General features: G+C 42.0%; 1 protein-coding gene across 16 annotated transcripts in view; it reads right to left on the bottom strand.

Annotated features, from left to right (window-relative positions):
* LOC117776691 overlaps positions 1 to 25869 on the bottom strand; it is a 34651-nt gene that overhangs the window by 3209 nt on the left and 5573 nt on the right. For 3 of the 16 annotated variants that reach the window (XM_034610843.1, XM_034610842.1, XM_034610841.1), the window contains exons 2-32: positions 19605 to 20383; positions 19053 to 19265; positions 18377 to 18664; positions 18168 to 18272; positions 17504 to 17622; positions 16998 to 17216; positions 16719 to 16806; positions 16232 to 16384; positions 15567 to 15664; positions 15015 to 15187; positions 14819 to 14926; positions 14018 to 14218; positions 13675 to 13800; positions 13111 to 13524; positions 12278 to 12508; positions 11967 to 12194; positions 11659 to 11880; positions 11350 to 11571; positions 10981 to 11214; positions 10635 to 10868; positions 9776 to 9967; positions 9406 to 9633; positions 9190 to 9282; positions 8981 to 9079; positions 8571 to 8762; positions 7743 to 7948; positions 7404 to 7472; positions 7239 to 7283; positions 6497 to 6559; positions 4970 to 5149; positions 261 to 638 (exon numbers count right to left, since the gene is read on the bottom strand). In XM_034610843.1, coding sequence (XP_034466734.1) covers positions 261 to 638; positions 4970 to 5149; positions 6497 to 6559; positions 7239 to 7283; positions 7404 to 7472; positions 7743 to 7948; positions 8571 to 8762; positions 8981 to 9079; positions 9190 to 9282; positions 9406 to 9633; positions 9776 to 9967; positions 10635 to 10868; positions 10981 to 11214; positions 11350 to 11571; positions 11659 to 11880; positions 11967 to 12194; positions 12278 to 12508; positions 13111 to 13524; positions 13675 to 13800; positions 14018 to 14218; positions 14819 to 14926; positions 15015 to 15187; positions 15567 to 15664; positions 16232 to 16384; positions 16719 to 16806; positions 16998 to 17216; positions 17504 to 17622; positions 18168 to 18272; positions 18377 to 18664; positions 19053 to 19265; positions 19605 to 20375 — 6192 coding nt within the window. In that variant the 5' untranslated portion in view covers positions 20376 to 20383. Of the gene's footprint in view, positions 1 to 260; positions 639 to 1351; positions 2494 to 4969; positions 5150 to 6496; positions 6560 to 7238; positions 7284 to 7403; positions 7473 to 7742; positions 7949 to 8570; positions 8763 to 8980; positions 9080 to 9189; positions 9283 to 9405; positions 9634 to 9775; positions 9968 to 10634; positions 10869 to 10980; positions 11215 to 11349; positions 11572 to 11658; positions 11881 to 11966; positions 12195 to 12277; positions 12509 to 13110; positions 13525 to 13674; positions 13801 to 14017; positions 14219 to 14818; positions 14927 to 15014; positions 15188 to 15566; positions 15665 to 16231; positions 16385 to 16718; positions 16807 to 16997; positions 17217 to 17503; positions 17623 to 18167; positions 18273 to 18376; positions 18665 to 19052; positions 19266 to 19604; positions 20384 to 25869 lie in introns of those variants that run through there. The other 13 variants (XM_034610856.1, XM_034610855.1, XM_034610853.1 and 10 more) reach the window with 12 other exon arrangements.

The following is a 25869-nucleotide window of genomic DNA, read 5'->3' as shown; positions in this document are numbered from 1 at the left end:
GCAGAAAAGAACATGCTCATGTTAAAGTGACCCGTCACCTCAGTTGAGAAGAACTTAGCACACCACTGTGCAACACATCTGCGGCAAGCAGTTACATTTGACCAGTAGTTGGCGTAATTCACACCACAACTCGCCATTATAGAATCACAGGTTTAATGTCATGGTGCTGCAAAGAAGTGAGCAAGTGTGGCTGCCGTGAAATCATACAGAGGCCAAGCAGAGACAGAATCAGCATCACCCTGAGGGAGTCAGGAGACTACCTGGAAGCAACGTATGACCTGTGGACCATGGCTCCTGAAATAGGAGGCTGGGGCAGATCCGACTATCCTCCCAGAGCGCTCCGACACTGCAGGACATGATCCTTCTTCCTCCTGGGTCTCATCTAAAGCTTTACAGCCGGGCTCGAGGGAGGCAGGCAACTGGGCCTTCTCCACCTCTACGATGGGCACCAATGAAGTCTCAAAAACTACAACACCATCTTGTTCACATGAGTCTTCCTCAACAGGAGCACCGTGGGCTTCGACACTATCAGGCTCCCTCTTGCGGCACACAGCGGGCCTGCGTGCGCCTGATGAGCCCAAACTGCTGCTGGTTTCCTCTTTCTCTGAACCATTGCAAAGGGAACTAATGCACATACTCTAAAAAAAAAAAGACGAAACATAATCACCATGTGCTCATGGACAGGTGAAATATTTCTTATCGATATAGAATAACAAGTTGAATTTACAGGGATTAAAGATATGTAAACAATAATATTCAACTGTTTATGCTCACACTGCATCCAGTTTATGAGGCACTACAGACCTACAGGGAAACAGTAGTGGTCAAATCTTCACTGTTTTAAAACCACACCTTAACAACACATTGCAGGACATGTGCCACAATCTACCCTTTTCCATATGACACAACAATGCAACGATAGGTGACCAAATAAAATGCATACTGAAAATAGATTTGGCTGTATAATGTAATGAGTATAGTTACCTTTTCATTGCTCTTTGATTTTAATACATGTACATGCAATATGCCATGGAGAAATAAATATGCCAATCAATTTAGGAAGACTGATATTTATGAGTGTGCACAACTTTGTGCAGATCCAGATGAAAATCCAGATCTAGTTAATTTAAAGGTTCGGTGTGTAGAATTTAGTGACATCTAGTGGTGAAGTTGCATGTTACACCACTCCCCTTCCAAACATGAATGAGAACCTGTGGTAGCATTCACTTGTCATAAAAACTCAAAAGGGTGTTTTCCGATTTAATATAAAGTATTTAATTATAAAAGGGCCCATTCTAGGGTAAAGAAAACAACAATTCATACAATTTAGATAAAACATCACTAGGATATTACACACTGGACCTTTAAATGTGGGTTCATAAGGGGACTGTTGGGCCTTGGTGGAGGTATGTGCTCTAATGAGTGACACTAGTTATGTCAAATTGATTTTCTTGAATCTTCAAGAGGGAGAGATTACAAAAGTGATATGATATATTAGTACAGTCATAGACTTCAGTCTATGAGTGGAACTCAAAAGAAAATCTGAAATTTCAATGACAAAATCTACGCTCCTTGAAAGGAACAAAGAGTCAATGGTACTGAAGTATATGGAATGCCTTTTATTCTTTGGTCAAAGTTGATTGTCAAAAACATCATGCAACAAGAAATCCCTTGAAGTTCCTACATACTGTCTTGCCAAGTACCAGTGAAGGACAAAGAGGTTAATAAGTATTACAATTAAGCTGCCTCGACGTCTCCGTTCACAGGAAACACTTTACTGTGACAAACAAAATTCCCAGTAACCAGAATAAAATTAAGTCCCGGATTAATGTTTTCCAGTGATTATGTCACGTGTGTTTAAGGAAAAAAAAAGAATAAATATCTCAAAATAAACAAATACATAAAATCACATCACAGTGATCAGCTTATCCAAAGACAATATCGGAAGACAACTGACATTACAAATGCACCTCAGGATGTGTATAAAATCAGGCTCAAAGTGATATGGTCAGACAATAAAAAAAACAGATAAAAGTCAGGTTATATTGGTAAACTGGTTGGAATCTTTTAGGTCGAAGTGAAATCCCAGAAAATGCAAAATAGTAGATGGTTGATTGTCATTTTCAGTTTTAATCAGTCTTTGGAGCACCCGTTTCTGACTGGAGAGACCAACTGTGCTGCAGTGGGGAACAAAAAGAAATGGAAGTCTTTTCCCACGGAGGCCAGAACAGAAAAATCAAAAGGGGGGGCAGCTTCTCGAGTGGAGCAGAAGATGAGAGGATGAAGAATGCTACAGTGATGTTGCAGAGGAGGCGAAAGAAGGAGGAGGAGGAGGAGAAGAGAAAGCGAGTGGTTTGATGGGTGGATGGACTAGGTGCGGTCTCCACGGGTCACACTCACACCTGTGTGGGGTTTCCGCAGGGTCGAGGCTGCCCCTCAGCTGCGTTTGGAGTAGAAGTCTAGCAGGGGGCCGCGCGGGAGGCGGATGACAAACTGAGGGGGGAGGGAGGAGGAAGGAGGGAAGAGAGATGAGAGGGAGGAATTTTTTTGAAATGTCTGCAATGGCCGACTGTGAACTGCACTTGTAAGACCTATCTTTAAAAAATTGAAGTCTTGATATATAGTGTACCAGAAGTGTTTTTTTTCCCCAGAGGATGAAAATGTTATTGGAACATGCATTTTTTTTATTATTATTTATTTCCATGTCCTACATTCCACTCTAGACTGAAAAGACAGAAAGTCATCCAAACTGGTAGGAATACAAAAAAAAAAAAGGCATTTTACAGGTTTTATGAGAAGAACTATTTCAATAAGCCACGGTTAACTGGGTCACTCTAGATTCCCTGTGTAGTGGTGTGTCTGAAATCTGAAATAACATTGAGCTGTGTTAGAGGTAACTTGGAGCCTGGAGCAACTGCAGCTTGTTATTAATCACCCCCACCATTTCAGGGCATTTTCACACCTGAAATATCCCAACCACCTCTCTTGGTCGGACTAAATCCTGGTCCCTTGGTGCGGACCGTGGTCTGAGGGACGTTTCGCATCTGTTATTTGAGCTCAGAATAAATTGAAAAGTCTTAAAGGTCCGCACCAACTAGATATATGTGAAAGTCCCCATTGCTAATTAATTGTGCCAGGCCATTTCTATTGCTGTGTGTCTTATAAGACACATTTATTTAAACTAAACGTTATGCAGAAAGACAAATTAGCTGAGCATAAACAGTGAGTGTCCACTCCACTTCGACATTTAAACAAATTTGTAATTATTATCATGTTTTTAACAGGTTCTGTCAAACACTTTGTACGTTAGCTCAGATTACCAGCACCACTGCAGGCTCCAAGTCGTCAGTGTAGCTTTACTTTGATTTCAGTGAAACTCTAATGCATCCTGACAATATGCTGATACTCTGGGGTCTTAATCTCCAAGTGGTTTATATCCAAGCTGTTACGATGCACTAGAATTAATGTCCCTCTGAGGTGCATGCAAAATGAACACTACACTTGTTTGTTCATGTGACAGCAGCTCAACTAGATTGCTGTTGTGCTTCTGGTCCACTTAAAAGCTTTAATGTAATAATTTTAACTGCACTACAACTATTAATGCCAGTAATAGCACAATTATATTGGTTACCTCCGCCAGGAGATTATTTTTTCAACCCTGTCCATTTGTTTGTTTGTTGGTTTGTTTGACATCAGGATTACGCAAAAATTAATGAATGGAATTTCATGAAACTTGGTGGAAAGATGGGACACGGGCCAAAAAAGAACCCATTAAATGTTGGCAATGACACAAAGGATCACCTTCTCATCATTGCAAGTTTGTTTTTTATTTTACATTTTCACCAGTTTCCCAGGGAATGTATGGATCAGTCAGGTTTACAGGACTGAATTATTGTGGGAAATTCTGATGTGAATCCAAATAAAATCTGGATCTATTGAATATAAATGTGGTTTCATAAGGGGACTGTTTGGTCTTGGCAGAGGTATGAGCTCAACTAAGTATTTCCATACTGGAATTCATATTATCATTTACTATAAAGAGAACAGTGAATGAGGCCTTGTCTCGAAATGGAAAAACAACCAATGCTTGGAGGAAGCAGCAGCCAACAAAGGTAAAAGCAGCATGAAAAGACTTAACATAAATGTTAAGTATTAAAAGCAGAAAGAAAGCTTCACAATGAAGGAAGGGCGGAGGAGAAGGAGAGGGGGTAAGTAAATTCTGCTCCGCGTCAGAACGTGCAAACTTTTCAAGAGAGTGGTCTCTGAGTCATGCAGTACAGGTTCAAAAGTCCGGACTGTCAGTCATGCAATACGAAGTTGTCGGGGTTCAGATGCCTTAAGTGCAGGTAAGAGAAACCAAAGTGAAGCTCTCAAGAGATTTAAACAAATCCCAGACTGCTGTGACCACTTCAGTCACATCAGTGAAAGAACAAGAGTACAGACCCTATTCAACAACTCAAACTGCATTCCTCATACACATGCATGTGTTACATACCACATGCTATCGTCTTGAATAGGTCTGTACATGCAAACATGATCCACTCAAAATGTCAGAGAACAAGAAGAGGAATGGCAACTAGAAGAGCCTGATTCCCCTCGTGCCTCAGATTGTTTTGTTTGAATGTTCAACTTATTCAAAAGAATAAACTATTATGCAACAATTTAATGTTTTAAATTGTAGTCAACCACAAGATGTTTAATAGAATTTCAGGTTCTTCTATTCCATCACAAATCCATGCACACTGCTCATATTAGTGCTGTGATTTCCCCCCCCCCCCCCCAATCGAGTACAATGATAAAATCAAGTTGAAGTTGAAAAACCATGGAAAACAAATGTGATGAGGCAAATTTATTCAACTTCAAAAAAGTCAGTTCAGGAATTGAAGATGTTATTGAGATGTTTTTATTTGCAGGATTTCATCCAATCCCTGAACTGACTGACAGAAGGTGTTTTCTGTGAAAGACTTACCCCATCTGCACTGGCCAGAGGTTGACCATTGATACCCAGGGTGCGGAACGGAGAGTGTGTGGACAGACGCTTGTCCCACTCACTGGGCCTGGAGTCCGGGACGGCTTCCATGAAGTTCTTCTTTAGCTTACTGATACTGGCGTGATGCCTGATCAGCTCCTCCTGAGGCTTATCGAACTCCTGGACGGAGGAAAGTCGAGAGGGAAGGACAGTGCGGCAAGAGGGCGACAGGAAGTGGAGCAAGGAAACGTATAAAGAGAGGATATGTGGGGCAGGTGGATGGGGAGGGAAAGGATAGATGAAGGATGTGTTCATAGTTGGGAGAGAAGGAGAGATTAACAAAAAGAGAGAATAAAGTCAGATTATGGTGCTTTTCTGCAGAATTTCTGTTGATTTACTGCTGATTAAATATATAAGCAGAAGCAAGGTTAATCTGTGATTCTAAAGGAACATAAATTAGAAGGGCAAATTTATCTGGACGATCATACTATTTGGATTCTTGATAGATTATCAGCGACTCCTTTCCAGAGTGTAATTTAGGTCTGGCAGTGGATTAATAAGGCCAGACTTTGGTTTATAGAGGAAAAAGGTTTAGAGGAGTCTGTGCCGTGATTTATCAAAGTCGATTATCACTTGGCGTTCTGCATGGGTGGAGTCTAGGAACTACACAACACAGCATTAAGGGTCTATTTCACAGTATTAGGCTCGCAGTGAAACATGTCGTGAAAAAACAGGCTGCAAATGAATGAGCAGGAGACGGTGGCAGACATGGTGAGAGACGAAGCCTCAGTATAAATGGAAACCTGTTCATTCAGCACAAATGAACAAAAGCAACAGTAGCAGCATTGATTTGGCAACAGTTAGCATCAAGTTGATCTTTGTGGATGATTTTGAAAACCACCAAACACACTGCGGACAGCTCTAGTCAACGAACAGAGGTGTTTGTTCACTTATTGTGGTGCCGAAGAGCAACTTCATGGTAAGTGTTTCTCCAAACCTCATTTATTTCATACAAACCAGTAAAATTCACAATTATTTAGATTAAAATTTTTATGATCAAAAGATTTAATTTGTATAATTGCTGAGAAAATTGCAATGCATTACTAGCAATTTAGACAATAAGATGGAGGTAGAGAAAGCGGAAGCACGAACAGGAGAATACTGATGATCTGGGAAAAAATATAAGTATCATATAATAATGGAGCAGCTTGTGAATCCTGGGTTGAAAATCAAAAAGCACTCGCTGTCAGTGATTAGACCGCATCATGGTCATTGGTTTGTATATATCAATGCAAGAGTAGGAACCCTGATCACAGGTTCAACAGCACTCTCCTGAAAACAACCAGATTAGAGTCACATTGCCACACACACACACACCCATTTATCATGTAATCTACTGTACATTAACACTGATGCAAAGAAGTGTGAATCATGCCACATGCAAGCGTGATATTAAAACAGGAGCCACTGCGCCAAAGAGCAAGAAAATACAGCTCGGGATAAGACGTCTCCAGAAGGGATACAAACCTCCAACATTAAAAGGCTATGTCTGATATAAATTGAGTCACCCTCAATTTTCTTTGCTCTTTTCTGTGAAAAATGAAAAGAACAAAAAAGTGTAGGTTTGTTTCAGTTTCCGTGTAAGCAGGCGTCACACTGCCCCACGTCGGACATGCACACTACAAAGTTCACTACCGTGTTAATACAACAGACAAGAGGAGCTGTGAGGAGACTGCATGCAAAATTGTTTGGGGACAAATGACCATCGGGGCCGAACTGCAACGTACTAATGAAGCAGTGAACTTAAGACTCTAGGAGAGGATTGACTCAAGATAAACATTTTATAATGAGCTAAGAAGTAAAGAATGGTGGACTGAAAGAAGTGTGATAAAATACCATGTATCATGCCCTTTTTTAGTAATCTATAAACATGCATGTGTACATTCCAGGGTTTACAACAGCAAGCAATGAGAAGTGATGAATGATTTGTTAACCTTTACAAAGCTTCTACGTGTGAAACATACTTTAGATCTGTATATATTAAAGTTACGGTCACTCAATGCGTACATTATCTATGTGCACATTCTTCTACCTCTTATAACATACTGTATGAGCATCGAATCTGACGTGGGTTTCATTTAAGACCTAGTCGTATGGAAGCACAACATGAGAAGAGGGTGATATTAGTCTTTTGGATGAGATGCTCGATATCATCAGAATGGAGGCGGAGAAATGGCTACAGAGACATAGACGAGGCTCAGGACCTGACCTTTCGCATTCGCACCACCTCCGTGCTTGTGACCTCTGACTCGTGCTACCCCAGGGAGGAGAGAGGTTCACAAGTTAGCATCGTCTGCTTGCTGGCTTCAACACTCACAGCTGAAATTGTGTGTTCTATGGATTGACATGCAAGAGGCTAGTGTCTGACACTAACCTGAATGTCCCCATTGACGGTGGATATCAGTGAAGAGTTTACTTCTCCCTGGTCCCTCCACGCTGCTGGCTACAGCAGCAAGAGAGACACAGTTCATGCTCAGACACAGAGAACAATCTCTGCTCGCTACTTCAGCATCTATCATCATTAAGGACTGTAACGAATTGTCTTATAGCTAAATTATATACAGTCAAGATACGTTGGCAATCACTGCAAGGACACATCATAAATTATTTGTTGATATTTCACTGCCACCAGATATCCTCTTAGTCATACACAGTATGGGATTTTACATTTTGCCACTTTTGGTGATTACCAGTGATGAAAGGAATCAATTACCTTGACCTCAGTTCCCTCCTCAATCTTTGAGGGCTCCACAGCTTCTACGGTGACCTCCAGCTTTCTCTCCTCCTGGCGGCTGGTTTTAATAGGAGTGGAGGTCTGGGGCTGCTCGAGGGGGGCCATGGGGATCCCTGCCTCAGCCAGAGCAGCCTGGGAAAAGACCGGAGCGCTGACAGGACGGGCACCCCTCTGCGTGATCACCACTGGACACAAGACAGACCAAATGGAAATGTGAGCAAAAGAAAACATGTTTTAGCTCAATGTGTTATTTGGGGGATGAGAATCTTTAAACATCGGACATGATCAAACCCTCAGTGAGTAAAATGCACATTGAAACAGATATAGCAGCTGTAAACATACAGACACGGACAATAGCGCATCTATGCACACATCATACTTACACTCTCAAGCCTTGATGTGATCGAGTAAATGCAAACACTGCAGGAGAATACTGTACCTTAATTGCTCCGTTAACTTGCTTTCATGAAGGTTAAGCAAGTATTAGAACTAGAGGCGGACCAGAAGCACATATTCACAAAGTGGAATGAGAGCAAAAGCGCAGTTTAGTTCTTGTTACCATCCAAAGATGGATGCAAAGGCAGATGATGTTAGGCTGCAAAGAGCTAAAAAGCTCACTGTGGTTGAAAATGCTGAGTGAGAGAAAACACGTTCTTCAATACGAAAAACAAAGCACGGTGAGAAGGTCCTTGAATAACAGTGAGGCTGCAAAAGTTAATAAGCGATTCATGGAGTGAGAAAAGCGTGACCATGTACGAGCTGTTCACCTGCAAACCAAAAAAACTAAATACATTGGGGAAAAAATACCTGACTCTTTGCGGTCAACATCTAGAAGAACAAACCAATCATCATTGACATGTGTCTTTATGAGCGGAAGTCTTTCCTCCAGGATCCGTTCCTCGAACTGAGGTCTCCTCTCGGAAATAGTGACCCTCTTTTTGGCAACAGCAGTTGGAACTCTGACCTCTGCTGGGAGCTGGATGCGTTCAGTGACAGCAACTAATACAAATGTACAACCAGGTATTATTGTGGAAATAAGGTACAAATGATTAAGACACCTGCATTTACAGTGAGATGACCTTAGCAGCTAAATCTGAGTAGAACCGTTACATGACACATTACATGGCTGCCTTGTGTTCAAATGTCAAAGAACAATATATTAAAGCTAAAATGGAAATGTTTTTATGCTTAGCTGGAATAAATCATTTAGAGTATACCTGATTTCTTAGGGGTCAAATCCAGAAGAATAAACCAATCGTCTTCCACCTTTCTTTCAGTGGTTCCCACAACAGTGACAACATGCTCAACCACAGCAACTAACACAGAAACATAGAGGCAGGTGCACATCAAATGTCAAAGAATTAGTGTGAATTAAAAAAGACACTTAAGTGGAACTGTCTGTGTGCATAGCAGGAACAATCAATACCTGATTTCTTAGGGGTCACATCCAGAGGAATAAACAAAACATCCTCCACCTTTCTCCCAGCAACAACATCGACAGCATGCTCAACGACAGCAACTAACACAGAAACATAAAGGTAAATAAATCTGATGCAAATATATTTATAGATTTTTGATGGAGCTATTTCCGATTTCAGGCTTTCAGCACAGTGTATGCAGACCCTTTGGCGATATGAAGTACCTGGTGGTACGAAAACAGGTTTTTCTTGGACGATGTCGAACAGGACAAACCAATGATCTCCTCCCTCTCTCTCTGACGGCGATGCCGCTTGGATTGGTCTAATTTCAGACAAACGTGTCTCATCTTGCCTGCTGTCCCCACCAATTATCATCTTCTTCCATGTTCTAGTCTCTGTGGTTGTCACCTCAACCTCCTTCCCCACATCCAGAATAATCTCAACAGGGGAAACTGGTACAAACAGGCGAACGTCAAGGGAATTGAGAGACACTCGTAAATCCAACATACAAATGTTCAGACAGAAGAAATGTCATAAAATATTATGTTTCAGAGAGCATTTGGACATGGGTGCAAATATAGATCAACTGAATACCTGATGGTATAACGACTGTTTCTTCACGAATAGCATCGAACAGCACAAACCAGGCGTCCCTCTCTGGCTGTGGCCGGGACGGCTGCGGTCTAATCTGGTTAAGTTCAACCTGACGCACCTTCGTCTCTATGCTTTTCACTTCAACCTGAGGTTCAACACTTGGATAAATTTGGCTCGGCACTGCCAGAGAAACTGAGAAAAGACAAAACTTAAACTTCAGCTTCAGCCAAAAGTGCAGAATCTGACAGAAGCCTCATATTTTTTAAATAATTTCTGGATTGTTTATGTGAGAATCTAAAGCTGCTTCCAGACATGCAGTGGTGTCCACACATTTTCCTAACAATTTAAAGAAAATCTCCATATCACTCGCTCTGGACATTTTCTGGAACTTTTCCTGCCACCCCAAGTAAAAAAGACAATGTAAGAGTGAGCCCATGTGAAAATACAGCAGGAAAATTCACAGAGAGCAAGTGGACGGGTTGTGATGGACACGAACCAGGAATATCTCATGATGAAAAATGTGTCAAATTGGAAAGACGACGGTATTCTAGAGCTTTTTGTGATAAGGCCTTAAGCAGGAGTCAATGTGCTTTTAACAAAAAAAACATTGATTCCCTAAGCAGATTTTCTAAGTCATGTCCTGCCTCCTGCACTCTGGACCCATTGTCTCAATGTCCAGGACACGTTCCTATTGCTGTGAAAGCATCTGACCCAGACAATCTAATTCTACGTTTTTCATATGTGAAAGGCAAACTTTGGAAAATTGGTCTGGACATTTTCCAGAGTTCATGTCTGGAGACAGCTTGAGTGTCTTCTTTGGTGCAACATGTGTGAAAAGACATTTGAAGGCCGTGTGTACCTGGAGGCACATATGTAGTTTCTCTGGGAACAACATCCAGCAGCAGAAACCAGTCGTCATCTCTCGCTCTCACAGGCTGAGATATTTTCAGCTCTGAAATGAATTGCATGGGCAGCTTCTTTTCTTCTTTTTGCATCACAATATCTTCAATCACAACTTCCTTCTTGGACTCCACTGCTATCATTTCAGCCACAGCAGAAATGCTTTCCTCAGGATAAACCTGAACCATGGTAACTAATGACAAAGACAATGAATGAGCACTGTGTGTCACAAAAAAGTGACAAAATAGAAATGTGAGTATTTGCAGAGGGACAGAGAAGGAGAGTAAGAGAAAGTTGGCAGATACCTTGTGGCACAAATGCTGCTTCTCTAATGGGAACATTCAGCAGGATAAACCAGTCATCTTCTATCTCTTTCACAGCCTGTGGCCGTGCAACTATTCCCGTTTCACTCAGCTCTCGTTTTATCTGTGTGTCTTCTACTACAACCTCCACTCGAGTTTCCCTCTGCTCAACGGTTGTGATTTCAACCAGAGAGACACGTTCTTCTGGTGACACTTCAACACGCTGCAGAACAGCAACTACGACAAAGGAGATACAAATCCTCAGGCCACAGACTGTATGCTCTTATTTTGGAGTAATAGCATCTGCAAAGCTCAGGGTAGTTCTTTACTTTGACAAAGCTGCGAAGCACTTGCGGGGGATTTCAGCCGTACCTGGTGGAACATATGACGTCTCTCTAGGAACAACATCCAGCAGCACAAACCAGTCATCCTCTCTGTCGGTCACTGGCCGCTGTGCGATTTCTTGTAGTGTCGGTGCCTCTTCTATTATCTTTCTCTCTTCAACAACCACAACTTTAATTTCCTCATCTGCTGCAGTTCCAACCAAAGAGACAAAACTCTCTGCCTCCATCGGGTCTCGCTCCTTCAAGATGACTGATATATTAAAAGAAAGAGTTACACACAAGTAGTGAGCACAGTAAAAAAGGTATAATATAAGTTGTAAGTGGATTTCAGCCGTACCTGGAGGTACATAAGGAGTTTCTCTAGGAACAACATCCAGCAGCACAAACCAGTCATCCTCTCTGTCGGTCACTGGCCGCTGTGCGATTTCTCTTAGTGTCGGTGCCTCTTCTATTATCTTTCTCTCTTCAACAACCACAACTTGAATCTCCTCATCTGCTGCAGTTCCAACCACAGAGACAAAACTCTCAGCCTCCATCGGGTCTCGCTCCTTCAAGATGACTGATATTTTAAAAGAAACAGTTACACACAAGTGGCGAGCACAGTAAAAAGGTATAATATAAGTTGTAAGTGGATTTCAGCAGTACCTGGAGGTACATAAGGAGTTTCACTGGGAATCGCATCTAGCAACACAAACCAGTCATCATCTCGGTCTGTTACTGGCCGCTGTGCGATTTCTTGTCGACGTCTCGGTGCCTCTTCTATTATCTTTCTCTCTTCAACAACTACTTCTGTAATCTCATCAGCTGCAGTTCCACCCACAGAGACGATACTTTCAGCCTCCATCTGGTCTCGCTCCTTGATGACGACTGATATTTCAAAAGAAACCGTTTTAGCACAAGTGGCCCCAAGCACAATACAGACATAGCATGAGTCGTAAGTGGAATTTCAGGAGTACCTGGAGGTACGTAAGGAGTTTCTCTGGGAATCACATCCAGCAACACAAACCAGTCATCCTCTCTGTCTGTGATGGTCTGTGGTGTCGGGATCTCTGGTGCACTCCATGCCTGCTCTTCTCGTATTACTCTCTCTTCTATTATTATCTCTGTTTTCTCCTCAACTGCTGTAATCTCAGGCTTTGAGATGAAATACTCGCCTTTTTCCACTAGGGCGTGTTCCACAGCGACAACTAATGATGAGAGTAAAGATACACAATGTTTGAACATGGGAGCAAACATGTATTTAATGTTGAATGTAATGTATTCAAATAAACAGTAAAGTTGGTTAATAGGTTAAAAGGAGGTTATGTTTTCTATATTGTTTGTTTGTATGCAGGATTACACAAATCGATTTCCATTAGAGCAAGACCCAAGGAAGAAGCGGGTTGAGATAAACAGGTAGACAAACAGGATATTTTTTCCCTGTCTTTTACATGGCAAGATAAGGCTTTAGCCTAATCTGGGGTATGTACTCTCTGAGCGACTTTGCACCATGTGAAGCAAATTTATTTTAGATCAGCTTTACTGTCATAACTTCCACTACAATAATACCTTCACTAAATATAGAATGATACTCAGTACAGAGAGCACTTTTATAAATTTCACCTTTTATCTAAACGCAAAAAGGGAAGAGTATTCTAAACGAGCTAGAAACCAGCCTGTTCACTTCTCCGATTAGACTGTTCAATGTAAAGGGCACACCAGGGCAAAAGGGGAAACTTTATTGATATTAAAATATTAGAGATTAGAAGAGATCTAAAGCGGTTAGGGTTAGTAAATAAATAAACTGTACCTGGTGGTTTGTAAAGAGGTTGATATGCAGGACGGTCAAAGAGCATGAACCAGACATCTTTATCTTCCACCTCAGTCTGAGGCCTCTCTGTAACCTCTCTCTCTGAAGTTATAACTTCCACTTGTACTTCTGTCTCTACATCACCCTCTTCCTCCTCCTTTTCTTTTATTAACTTCTCTAGCTCCTCCTTCCCTAATTCTTGCTCTATCACTTCTTGAAGTTTCTCTGCAATCTCATCCACTTCTTGGAGCCTTTCCTCCAAATCCCTCACTTCCCTTAGCTTCCTTTCCAAAGCATTTGCCTCTGTCAGCTTATCCACCAAGGTCCCCATTTCCTGAAGCCTCTCAATGAACTTCTCACTGGTCAGCTCCTGCTTGTCCTTATCCTGGACCTGCAACTGTGCGTGGGGAGAGACTGGGAGGAGCGAAGGTGAAAGTAAAATTATGAACCATGAAACAAAAATGTTATCAGTGCAGACTGTATACATATTTCACTTATTGCATTCAAGTTCCATAAATGTTTGCAGGTCACGTGTCAACACAAGAGTCACACAAAGAAACTCACATGGTTTTTCAACAAGTGAAGACAGGCTGAAGATTCGGTCAAAATAGAGGAACCAATCATCTTGTTCTCTCAGTGCAGGACGCAAGAGCCCGTCCACATAGCTCATGTTTGTCAAGCTGAGCTCAGCTGATAAAATCAGAGACAAAATACTCAGCACTTCCATAGATGAGAAAACCAAATCAATTCTCAAACAGCAAAAAGAAGACCTGTACCACCTTTGTGGTTTCTATGAAAGCCTTGGGGGTTAATGTAGCATATATATATATATATATGGCAGATGTATCTTAGGGATTGCAAAGTTAGTGTTCCTGATGCCAAACTGTAAAATTACAAGTGACGATACCTTGCTGTTTCACAAAAGCAAAAGGTTGGACAAAGGGAAGTGGAGGATGGTGATGCAGCGGGGTCGAACCCTCGCCTTCCACTGTCTGGCTGATGGTTTGAGAACCAGTCTGACCGGTGTCCTGCCAGGTCACTGTGACTGTCTGAACAGATCGCTCCTCCTCCCAGGACTGAATGAAGGTCTGATTAGACTCTTCTCTGGCTGCGAAGATATGACAAGGTCACTGCAGTTATGTAATGTTTTGTTGGAGAGACCAAACCAGATGCCAAGCGTTTGTACCGGACGACTCATTAAGGTTAGTTAAAAGCTGAATGAAAGATGCCTCTCATTCTTTGAGGGGTTAGAGTTCAAGCTTTTATGGCAGCAACTGGAGAAGTAATGAGTGAGTGAGCAAATGGAAGATGTTGTTGTGCAACACACATCAAGCAGCAACTTCTTAAATGCCAAAAAAAGAGGAAGAGTAGCCTCAAGACTGGAAATGCCCTTGTGCAGCTGAGCATGTGAAACTCCTTGTTCTTTGTTTCATAGATCACTCACAGTGACCCCAAGCTACCCTGGGATCAAGGAAAGTCCAAGGTGGGCGTCACCATCCGCACGTCAGAATAGGTCACCTACCTGACAACGTAAGCATCTGTGCCAAAGCTGAATGACAATGTCTTCAAGTGTTAACGAGCATGAAAGCAAATGATCCAGAAAGGATGGGCACGTTAAATGATGCGATGAGGCCGTCTGTGAGCAAGAATAAAATAAAAGCTGCATATATGCCAAAAAGCGTTGGCGGACTCCCACAGTTTCTTGTACCTGGGAAATCAGGAGGAGGCTGAGGTCTGTCAGACCCCAGAATCAACCACAAACCATCAGTCTCAGACCTGGTTGACGCTGAGAGTAACTGGAGAGTGTCATCTCCAGCTGCAGGAGCGAGACAAGTCAAAGAGCAGCTTTTAAATTCGAGATACATGTGCGGTACAGTGATACCGAAACTGGTTCACACATTTACCTCCATCTAGGTTACGCGACAGCCTCTTGCTCGCCGAGCGTGTGAAGCGAGGGGCTGGGCGGTCGATCATGGAGCTCGCCTGGCGGGTCTGGGCCTGTGTGCGCCCGCTGTACCGGAACTTTGAGCCCAAGACGAGGAAGCGACGTGATGAGGGAGGCTCCACTGTTGAAACCCTGAGGGACAGATGCACTAATTCAATTTCATCCACCCAACACTTTCAACAATTTGACAAAACCAAACACCAGGGGTTCAAATAAATAAATAAATAATATATATATATATATAAGGGTTTTACACTCTACAAATTTGCTTTGTTATGCAACGACCTGTTTATCTTATCAAGAAGACAAAACCTTTGGAGGTTTAATTCCAAGGTCAGGACCATGTGTATGTAGCTTCTTCATCTGTGGTTAAACTGCCATGGAGCCAATATAGGGATTAAGCTAGAGACCAGTTAGCCAATTATCTAGGGATAGGCAGAACCTGCGATTGACCTCTGTTACCAGGCAGGGAAATGTCATTCAGAACAAGGTGAGAGTGACCAGCTCTTACCTGAAGAAGGTGTGGTTTTCAACACAGACTTTCCACAGCTTCTTTGAGGCTTTGTAGTTGGGCAGTTTAAAACCAATTGTGCTTTCGTACTGCTCCTGCTGTAGGTGAAGAAACAAATAAAGTCAGAGTTGAATTTGAATTTCATGTTCAAGTAATAATCTGCATAATGAAACGTTTATCCCAGAGCTGGATTTGAAGAACAAACAATGGATCATGTCAATTCTGAAAGAAAATTAAATTAAATTAAATAAATAAAACACCATATATTAAGAGGCTAATTTACAGAAATGTCTAGTATCAATTATTGAAATGCAATCTATGAACCTATCTATTAACTTTTATTTTAATCAATTCCACATTCAAATTGATTAACCCTTGTATATTCAAGTTAAACCAATTTTTGAAATCAAACACAGGCTCACAACAGTTCTAAAATGGTTCAGAATAATGTGAAGTACAATAATGGGATAATAATCCAACACTATAATTCCAATACTTATGTAGTAAATTCAACATGAGCATATAAAATATTTACGGGTTTACACCATCTATAAATCCTACTATAGATAACCAGTAGGAGTAAATTCCTCCCACCATTCCAAGGTGGGGTGTTGGTGGATGGAGTTGGTATGAGGCAAAAAATAATAAAGTGAATTCAGATTTACCTCTGACGGCCGGATCTTGATAAAGAAGCTGCTGCGTTTATAAGAGATCTTCAGCACTTTGGGCCAAGGGAAACGGTTGATCCTCAGCTTGTCCTTGTAAACCATCAGACCACCGGAGCAAACCCCCAGTGTAATGTCGACACCATCCAGATCCTGCATTCACAAAAACAGGTAGAAACTGTTATGCACTTCCAGAGAACAGTCACCAGGGGGCAGATTTTCTCACACAATGAGGGCATGTAGTTTGAGGTCAGTGAGTTTCAAACGTTATTAATCTCTCCTTTTTTTCCTGTGAGGGGACTGACATCAATTTTGTAATTAAAATCCGGATGCTTCTGATGTAATACAAACATGCTGTTACAAAATAATGGCTAGCATTTTAAAAATGAAGTCAGCGCACATTGGAACTGAGGGCTTTGGCATTCCCATAAAAACCCACAACAAGTATTAATCTAGGCTTTAAACACAATTCAAGAAAACACTGTACCTTGGCTTGGTGCAGGTCAACTCCATACATGGCGAGTTTCTTGGCATTTTCAAGAAACAACATGTCTGCCTGGGCGGGGCTCATTGACCTGGAAGCACACAGATGAGAAGAGTCCTTTTAAAAAGATAAACTTAATTGTTGGGATTATTAAACACTGAAACACGCTGCACAGTTTCTCTCTGTTGAATTGTACTTACTGAAACTTGGTTAAACTTAGTGAAACTTATTGGTTAAATTAACAGTAGATTGCTCTGAACAAAGCCCATCCCTATTGATTACCTGTATGTGCGGTGCAGCTCCATCACTTTCTCCTCCAGCTCTTTGCTCTGTCCGGGGGCCAGACTCAGATCTTTAGCGTAGTCTACTCCATGGAGCTCTGGGTCATACTCCCCGAGGTCTGACTGGGCCGCGTAGGAACCCAGCAAGGATAGTGTGACAAAGGAGCAGGGAAGAACTCCGCGCATTATGTCCTTCCTCAGCTGGAGACATAGAAAGTACCTGGAGAAGATGTGAGAGAACAAATAAGCTCACTTTTGAGGTCTTAACAACTTTGATTCTGTGCTTCATGAGAGATACTAATAACATTGCCTTAATTACTGTTCAACTTCTACGGTGAGAGCGATGCGATGCAATGGAACCACAATGCAGTTCGACAATGCATGACATCACCACATTCAAAGTGAATGAGCAGTGTTTCGGTTGAAGCCTCCAACACATACATGTGAGTCCAGCATCAGGAAATCATAAGATTTTCCAAAATGCTTAAGTATTCTCTTATCACTCACCTGGTGAGGTCTTCAGTAAGCTGTGCTGGATCAGGAGGGTAGAACTTCACACTGAATGTAAACTCATAGACAGCACCTGAAACCTGCTTCCTGATCTCTTTTGCAGGTTCCAACCATGTCTGCAGGAAATAGAGGGAAAAAATTGACTGTTGACTGTTTCTTATCAGGACTATGTTCACATGGACACAAATAACCTGACTGTTGACATTATTCTGAATAAACAATTACTCTGTGTATGATGTTTATGAGTTGCTAATATAATATTCCATTCATATTCCCATTTACATCTTACACAGCATAGTCTGACTATGACTTACACCGACATTACAACCGCAACGCCATACGTCCGACGTTCCAACTACTTTTATGATAATGTCGCCATTGTGATGTTTGTGCCCAATCAAAAACTTCATTATGTCCTACACATGGCATTACTAGTTTCTCCCATGCCTGAATTCTGTTAATGCTTATTCCGAGTATACAACCTTATTTGGGTTAAGTTAATCAGAAAATGCTCTTTGAATGGCAGTGTCTTATTCAGGCTATTGTCTTAATAAGGTTCATATTAGTGTCCATGTAAATATGTCAGTTGACATTAGAAATATCTGGCTCCTCTTTTGCAGTGCAACATAAAAGTACAGCAGTAGAAAAATAAACAGGATACCTTGTTGGTTGGGGTTTCCCAGTTACCCAGGCCAAAGTAATCTTTCTCCAGCAGGTTGACATGGTCGTAGACCTTTGTTATAAGCTCCTGGCCATTAGCATGTTTCTAAATGATAAACAGAGACACAGTGGGAGACAGGTGTTTAGCTGGAGAGACATATAACACAGAGAGACACATGGGAACATGCACAAGTCTGGGAGGCCTCTTACATCAAGCTCACACTCAAACTGAGTGTCGTCCAGTAAGGTGACTTTGCATTGCATGGTTTTCTGTCGTTTGGGGCCTTTAGCCTCTTCAGTCTTCTTCTCTGTTTTCTTCTCTTTTGCAGGCTTCTCCTTCTTTGCCACCTCTGTTGCAGTTTCCTCTCCTTTTTTAACTTCTTTCTCCTGTTCCGCTGGTTCCTCCTCCTTCTTTTCCGCGTCCTCCTCCTTCCCTTCTGCTACCGCTTCGGGCTCCTTCTTTGTTGCCGCTGTTTCCTTGTGTTCCTCCTGAGCTGGCTGATGAGAGTCAACACAAGAAACTTTAAAAAAGTATGTCGAAGACAGATGAAAAGAATGAGGGGAGAGAACACGATGTACTGTTTTTTTCTGTCTTTTTGGAAATGATGACAGCACTAAAATGAACACAACTACAGATCTTGAGTAAACAGCAAACATACTGCTGCTGTTGATGCTCTAATTCACAGCAGCATGGATCATTTCCGTCCAAGCATTCAGAACAACCCAGCACGGTTACTTTCGCTGAGCAAGCTGTCCACATTATTAAAAATTCAACAGGAGGAAGAAAACATGGGTCTGTCTGCTACAATTAAATCTGCAGTATGGATTTGTGTGCAGAAAAGTGACAATTATTCATGTCATATTTTCCAAAGTAATATTCACTCACCTCTGCGCTGCTTATCGAGTGCTGATCGGGAGCCTGTTCGATGTCCGGCTCAGTTTTGAGCTCCGGCTCTGGAGCAGCGATCGGTGCTTTCACCTGCTCCTCGCTGGTTCCTTTCGCCACCTTCTTCCCTTTGTTCTTTCCCTTCTCTTTTTTCTTCCCTTTTTCCTCTTCCTTCTTTGGCTTCTCCTCCTCCTTCTCCTTTTCCTCCTCTTTCTTCTTTGCCTCTTCTTTCACCTTCTCCTCTTCTTTTTTTTTCGACTCCTCCTTTGGTTTCTCCTCCTCTTTCTTCTTTGCCTTCTCCTCCTTCGCTTTCTCCTCCTCTTTCTTCTTTGCTTTCTCCTCCTTCGCTTTCTCCTCCTCTTTCTTTTTGGCCTTTTCCTCCTCTCTTTTCTTGGCTTTTTCGGCCTCTCTGGCTTTTTCTTCCTCTCTCTTCTTTGCCTTCTCTTCCTCTCTCTTCTTCGCTCTTTCTTCCTCTTCTGCTTTCCTCTTGGCTTTTTCCTCTTCCTTCTTCTTTACCTTTTCTTCTTTTTTCTTTGTCACCTTGTTGTCAACCTTTTCCTCTTCTTTCTGTTCCACCTCTGCCTCCTTGTCTTTTACTTCAGCAGTCGGCTTATTTTCTTCATCTTTAGTCTCTGGTTGTTCCTCCCTTGTTTCAGCAGAATGCAATTCTTTCTCCTCCTCTGTTGGTTCTTCTTTCTTTTTCACAGTTTCCTCTTCATTTTTCACCTCATCCTTTTTCACTTTCTCCTCTTCCTTCTCCTCCGCTTTCTTCTTGGCCTCTTTCTTTTTCTTTTTACTGCCCTTCTTCTCAACTTTTTCCTGCTCCTTCTTCTTTTCCTCTTTTTGTTCTTTTGGTTCCTCTTCTATCTTTTTCTCTTCTTTGGCCTCAGATTTTTCACCTTCTGCTTTAGCCTCCTTGTCCTCACTTTTCACCTCTTCCACCTTCTCCTCTTCAGTCGTGTCAGCTTTTTCCTCCTTATCTGCCTTTTCCTCCCTGGCTTTCTCTTCCTCAAACCCCTCACCCTCTGAGCACTGTGAACGGCGTTTGAGGAAAGATGAGAAGAGGCGAGAAAGGCCTTTGCCAGCGGAGGTCCTGGTACGAGGCTTCAGCTGCTCCTCCTCAGGTGAGGTAGCGACGTCAGCAGGCCCAGGCTCGGAGGCCTGTTCCTGGGCCTTCTGGCTGCTCGACTGCTCCCCCTCCGGCTCAGACGCAGCCGCCTCAGGCTTCTGTTTGTTCTCGGATTCAGGCTCGGGTTCGGCACCACTGGCCTTCTGCTTGCCCTCAGTGTCCGCCTCGCTCACCGCACTCGCCTCTGTTGTCATGGTAGCCACTGCGAAGGAGAACAGAAGGGAGTCAGGGCTGGAGAAAGGTCACAGTGCTGGACAGAGTGAGACACTGCACAGCGCGGCTATACTTGGAACACATCAAACAAGATTAGGAGCAGTGGACTATTAGCCTGTGTGTAGCCAACATTACAAAGCATGGACTGAACTATACGCTTACAATATGTGATGCTTACATATTTGTGACTGAACAAAACAAGCATTTAGCTAACTAAGGGACTTTCTCCCGACTTTACAGATCAAACTATTAATCCATCGATTAAGACAGTTCTCAGCAGATTATTCAATATTGAATACAAGTTGGAAAAAATCTGTATGCATGCTTCATCACTCTCAATACGTTATAATATAATATAAGCTACGGCTCCAATCAAGAGCAATTTACTATGCGCAATTTGTATAATGAGTAATTTATATTCCTGCTTAAATGTATTGTTGGCTGCCTGTACTGAGCAGAGATTCATTCCATTAAACAAGAAGCCGAATGCCGCCCACATATTATATTTTAACACACACACACACACACACACACACACACACACACACACACACACACACACACACACACACACACACACACACACACACACACACACACACACACACACACACACACACACACACACACACACACACACACACACACAATGGCCCTCCTTGTTAAAGAGTGTCTGTGTCTACATTGAGTTCCGAGGGCGAGCTCACAATACTGCCGATCACAGACTCATTAAATCTCACTGACACAAAGGAGGCATTTTGTTTCAGAGCTCCCTATTAGCATCTGCGGGATCATCCACGCCAAGCATGCTTGGCTCCTCAACTCGCACACGCCCACCCTGCACAGGTCAACTCAGGCATCTACATACACACAGAAATAGGTGACGGGATGATATTACACATTGGAGTGATTTAAATCTCTTTAAATCTCTCAAGAGATTGTTTTTTTGTGTTTACAGAGAGGTGGATCTGCATAATTGCAATATAGAACTTGAATGATTTTTGCATAAATGGTTGGATATATCTTCCCTGGATTATTCAAAAACAGAAATTACTGACTGAGTATTTTAACAATAAACAATATATAAAATGTATATATTAAAACCCAGCTGATCAATTATCTATAATCTAATATATCATTAATCACATATATCAATATCAGCATTTACATTAGTATGTAGCACATTATACATCAGTAACAAGAATTTTAAAGTATAGAAATTCTAATTGTTCATGTTGGATTTAAAAACAAATTTAAAGGAACCTTATTGAAAATGTTTGCTTTTATATTTCGATATCAGTATCGGCCTCAAAATAACAGTATTTATGCATTTATATACTTGAGATCAATTTATTAGCCTGCTGCAACCATACCTTTCTAAATGACTTACATTCGCCAGTGATGTTAGTCAGAGTTCAAGGACTGAGTTTAATGGACATGACTTTGTGTCAATGTGGCAGCACAAGGACAATCAGGTATATTTAGAAACTTCTAACCAGCTGATTAAATCACACAAATACACTGAAATACACTGGAGGTATTATGCAATCACACACACACACACACACCTCCTGCTCTAAGTGAGATCACTTACGATGGCTCACATCACAATCAATTCTTAACTTTAATGAGACATGCACGCATCCTGTCTGGACTGGGCCTTGTGACTAATGTGGCTGTGTTTGTCTCTTCCATATGTAGTTCAAGTCCCACCCTGCCTTGTATGGCGGTGGGGGGAGGGGACGTCCTAGACAGGCGGGCAGGCCGGTCTTCCAGATGTACAGGGCCGCCCAAAAGGCTAGAGCAGCCTCGCCCTCTATACCATACACTTCCCAGTGGCACTGCAGGACAGCAGGAGAGGAGGAGGGGGTACGCACACACAGACCAAATCCTCTTTAGCCCTCCCATTGTTTGTGTCCAGTGACCAATAACTGTGCTGCACACTATTACTAATCCTGCCAACCCTTCCCCCCACAAGACCCCCCATAGGCCTATTCCCTAGGTCACAACACACACACACATATACGCGCGCACACACACACACACACGTATGCATCACTGCTCACGGGCTCCTCTGGGTCTTTTAATGCTCTGTCATCTCAATTCTGATTGTCAGGAAACAGACTTGCTCCTAATGGACCAGCTGAGCTTGTGTCGGCTGCCTCCTCCATTTTGTGTTTCCTATCTAACATCTCTGCCATCAGCCAGCTGAGCAGGACTAACCTGCATCATGACTGATTGAGACAGCAGCGGCCACAGGATCTCTTAATATAGCATCAATCTCTCATAATATGAAACGTATTTCTTTTTTTCATGTGGAGGTAATTAGATGAAATATTGCCATACTCTAAAGAAAAAAAACCTGCCCTCAATACTACATAATTAGCGTCTCTAATGAGCTGAATTATAGATGAAGTAGGCCACCCTCCAGCTAGATTGAGAATATGCAAAAAGCTGCTGGATCAGGTGCAAACACAAGGGCTGGAGTTAAACCAGGATCTGATTTAAAGTTAATGTGACCTTTAATTAAATTTCATTTTCCCACAGGAAGCTCATTTGAAATCTAAAGAGCTTTTATTTGACTCAGGGAATTTTACTTAAGGGAATGAGAAATTTAAATTGACTGTTTTGGGGGACATTAAATATTTTATATGCTTAAATTTACGGTGTGAGCAAAAAAAGTTTGAATTGATGTTAACTCAATGCCTTGACTGCTACTAACACCAAAACCCACTCTAATTCGCTGCTAACCCAAGTCATGAGGTTTAAAAACATGTTAATTTTAAGGAATTTGTCTAGACACTCTAATGGTTTACATTATTTGCTGCTGTGTGAATGTGTCTGTGATGAAACTAGATGAGAGAACTGAATGGGGAAGAGCTTGCAGCAGAGGAGGAGAGATTCAGTATATAAATAGCTGCATGCGCTCAGGATGCAGGGACTCATTAGTTAGCCTTTACAGACGAGCTCACATCTATTTCTGTTTACAGTGCACTGCACACAACACGCATATGCACATGAGCATACATGTGTGCACAGCCACAAACACACACAGTACTGAATTTATAGTCTTGTTTTAAAGAAAGCAGGGGAATGTGCAATTTGTTTTGAATAAATTCACAGCTCGTTCATGACCAATATCAGCCAGTGACTGTCAATTTCCAAAATAACTTTACCTTGTAGGGACACTCGGACGTAAAGAAAGCAGGTTTCCTGGGTACTGAGAGCAGGCTTAAGGAATTAGAAGGAGTTTAGAGTTAATCAGCCCCCAAGTGACCGAGTAAGATTATCTCCATCTATCTACCTGCCTGCAGAATCTATCTCACTGTCTCCCCCCACTTTGCTTCTCTGTCTCTCAGTCTGCCTCTCTGGGTGTGTGTGCATCTCTGCATGTGTGTCTGTGTGTGTGGGAGAGGGAGAAGAGCTGGCAGAAGCACAGTGGCGATCAGCTGTGCTGATTCATGGTTTTATGCGGGGCCCCGCCTACCTGGCTGAAAATCATCAGAAATGAAGGAAAGGGCCAAAATATCAGTCCTCTGGCCACATGGTGGCTCCTATTAAACCCTCTAAGTAAACACAGACAAACACATGCCAACATACACGCTAACACGTGCCAGGCTAAACTCTCTGTACTTTGAGCTAATGCACACAGGTCTGCCCAGCAACATCATGAACGCACAAAATAGGCAAGAGCTGAAGTCCTCATGGTGCATATATTTACTTCATCTTAATTATTCTACTAAATAACAACACATGCTGGATGTGGATTTTATAAAAGCGACCAAACTTTGAATGAAACACTATAATGAGAGATTCCGTGACACCATCTCTCTTGTGGGAACTGGGGGACACTGGGGCTGCAAAGGCTTATTTGAGTCGAGCTCACTGTGTAAACCTATGCCAAACCCACCTCTGAACTAATCAATACAGACAGATGGTCTGTGAGCCCGGTGCTGTAACATGAACCAACATGGGAAAAGAATGAGGTAGCTAGATTGATTTACTGCGGTCGCCCTGAAAGCATCTCTGAATCCATTTCCAACCTGACCTCAGCCACAGCCCATTGAAGGAACAGTGCGTCTGTGCATCAGTGAATTGTTTTTGGATAACAAATAAAATTCACATCTCTGTCAGATATATTGTTTTGTAGAATTCATTAATGGATCTAAAATGAGTCCTGTATTGTTACTCAATTTATTTTACGAAAATAAAAGAATTCTGCAATTGGATCTTAGACTTATTTTTGTAAAGATGTTTGTTTTTTTCTTACATGGTCTTACAGTCAAATCCAAGCACTCCCTGATTCATGGGGAAAAGTCCATAGGAATCTGTTGTGGAGTCTGTTGCCCATTTAGTAATGCTCATAGTAGTCGTCTAAACTGCACGAATGCATCATAACTCCCAAAAGAGGATTAACACCAGCAGGCTCTTCTGGGACCTTGATGACCTCACTCTCACACAGCAGAGCCAAAAACATCCTCCAGCTTCACTTCAGCAGCTCTGTATTCACATTACAACACTGCTGATTCAGCAGTGGAGGAGACACCGAGCGCCCAGGTCTTATCTCTTTATCATTTTCTAACCAGTGTTTACTTCTGCCGCTCATGCAAGCACTTCCCAGTCCACCTCACACTAACGCTGCCTCTGTCTCTACCTCGTCCTTCCTACGTCATATCTGCAGCGCTTCATAAAAGATTATCTGACTATATATATCCAGCAGTATCATCAATGGAGACGAGGCTTATTGGATGAGTTTCTCCCTGAGTGTGTTGTAGGGTAGGCATGTGCATGCACAGGAACACACACACACACATTAAAACATACATTGCTCCCCCCCAGCGAAGATGGATATTTTTAACCCATATGCCCCCCCCCAAAAGCAAGTTATGTCGAGCAGAAAATGAAATCCAAAGAGCAGAGCTGTCTCGGCATGAAAAGGCAACAAACATCTGAACATCTCAGCAGTCGTGTTCTTCAAAACAACATACACACCTCCCCTCACCTTCGAGACATGCTGACACAAGGGGGACACACGTGAATCATCTCTAACAATGACTAATTAACATACGTACAATTACAGGGCGGTGAAATATAACAAGCACGGCACCTCCTGCCAACTCAATATGTTATTTTTAGAATTTTTAATGTTATCACGCTAAGCACTGAGGCTAAGGCTGGGCTATATGGCCAAAAATTATAGCAAGATAAAGTTGCTCATATCAGTAGATATTGATAATTATCACAATAAAAAGGTCATATTTTATTTCCTCTTAAGTTTAAAGACCGATTTTTGCTCCTGTGTGAAGGTTGTGGTTTTAAACTTTAAACACTAGATACACATCAAAACATTTTACAAATCTGTCATAGATCAGTTGTGTGTTTTACCTCCTCACTGTGCTTGCACATAAGCGACTTTTCAATATATATCAAAAAGTATTATATTTATCGATCGTGTTTTATTGCTCAGCCCTAATT

The sequence above is a fragment of the Hippoglossus hippoglossus genome, chromosome 16 (assembly GCF_009819705.1).
Source record: "Hippoglossus hippoglossus isolate fHipHip1 chromosome 16, fHipHip1.pri, whole genome shotgun sequence".
NCBI lineage: Eukaryota > Metazoa > Chordata > Actinopteri > Pleuronectiformes > Pleuronectidae > Hippoglossus > Hippoglossus hippoglossus.
This window is presented reverse-complemented; position numbering and strand designations above follow the sequence as displayed.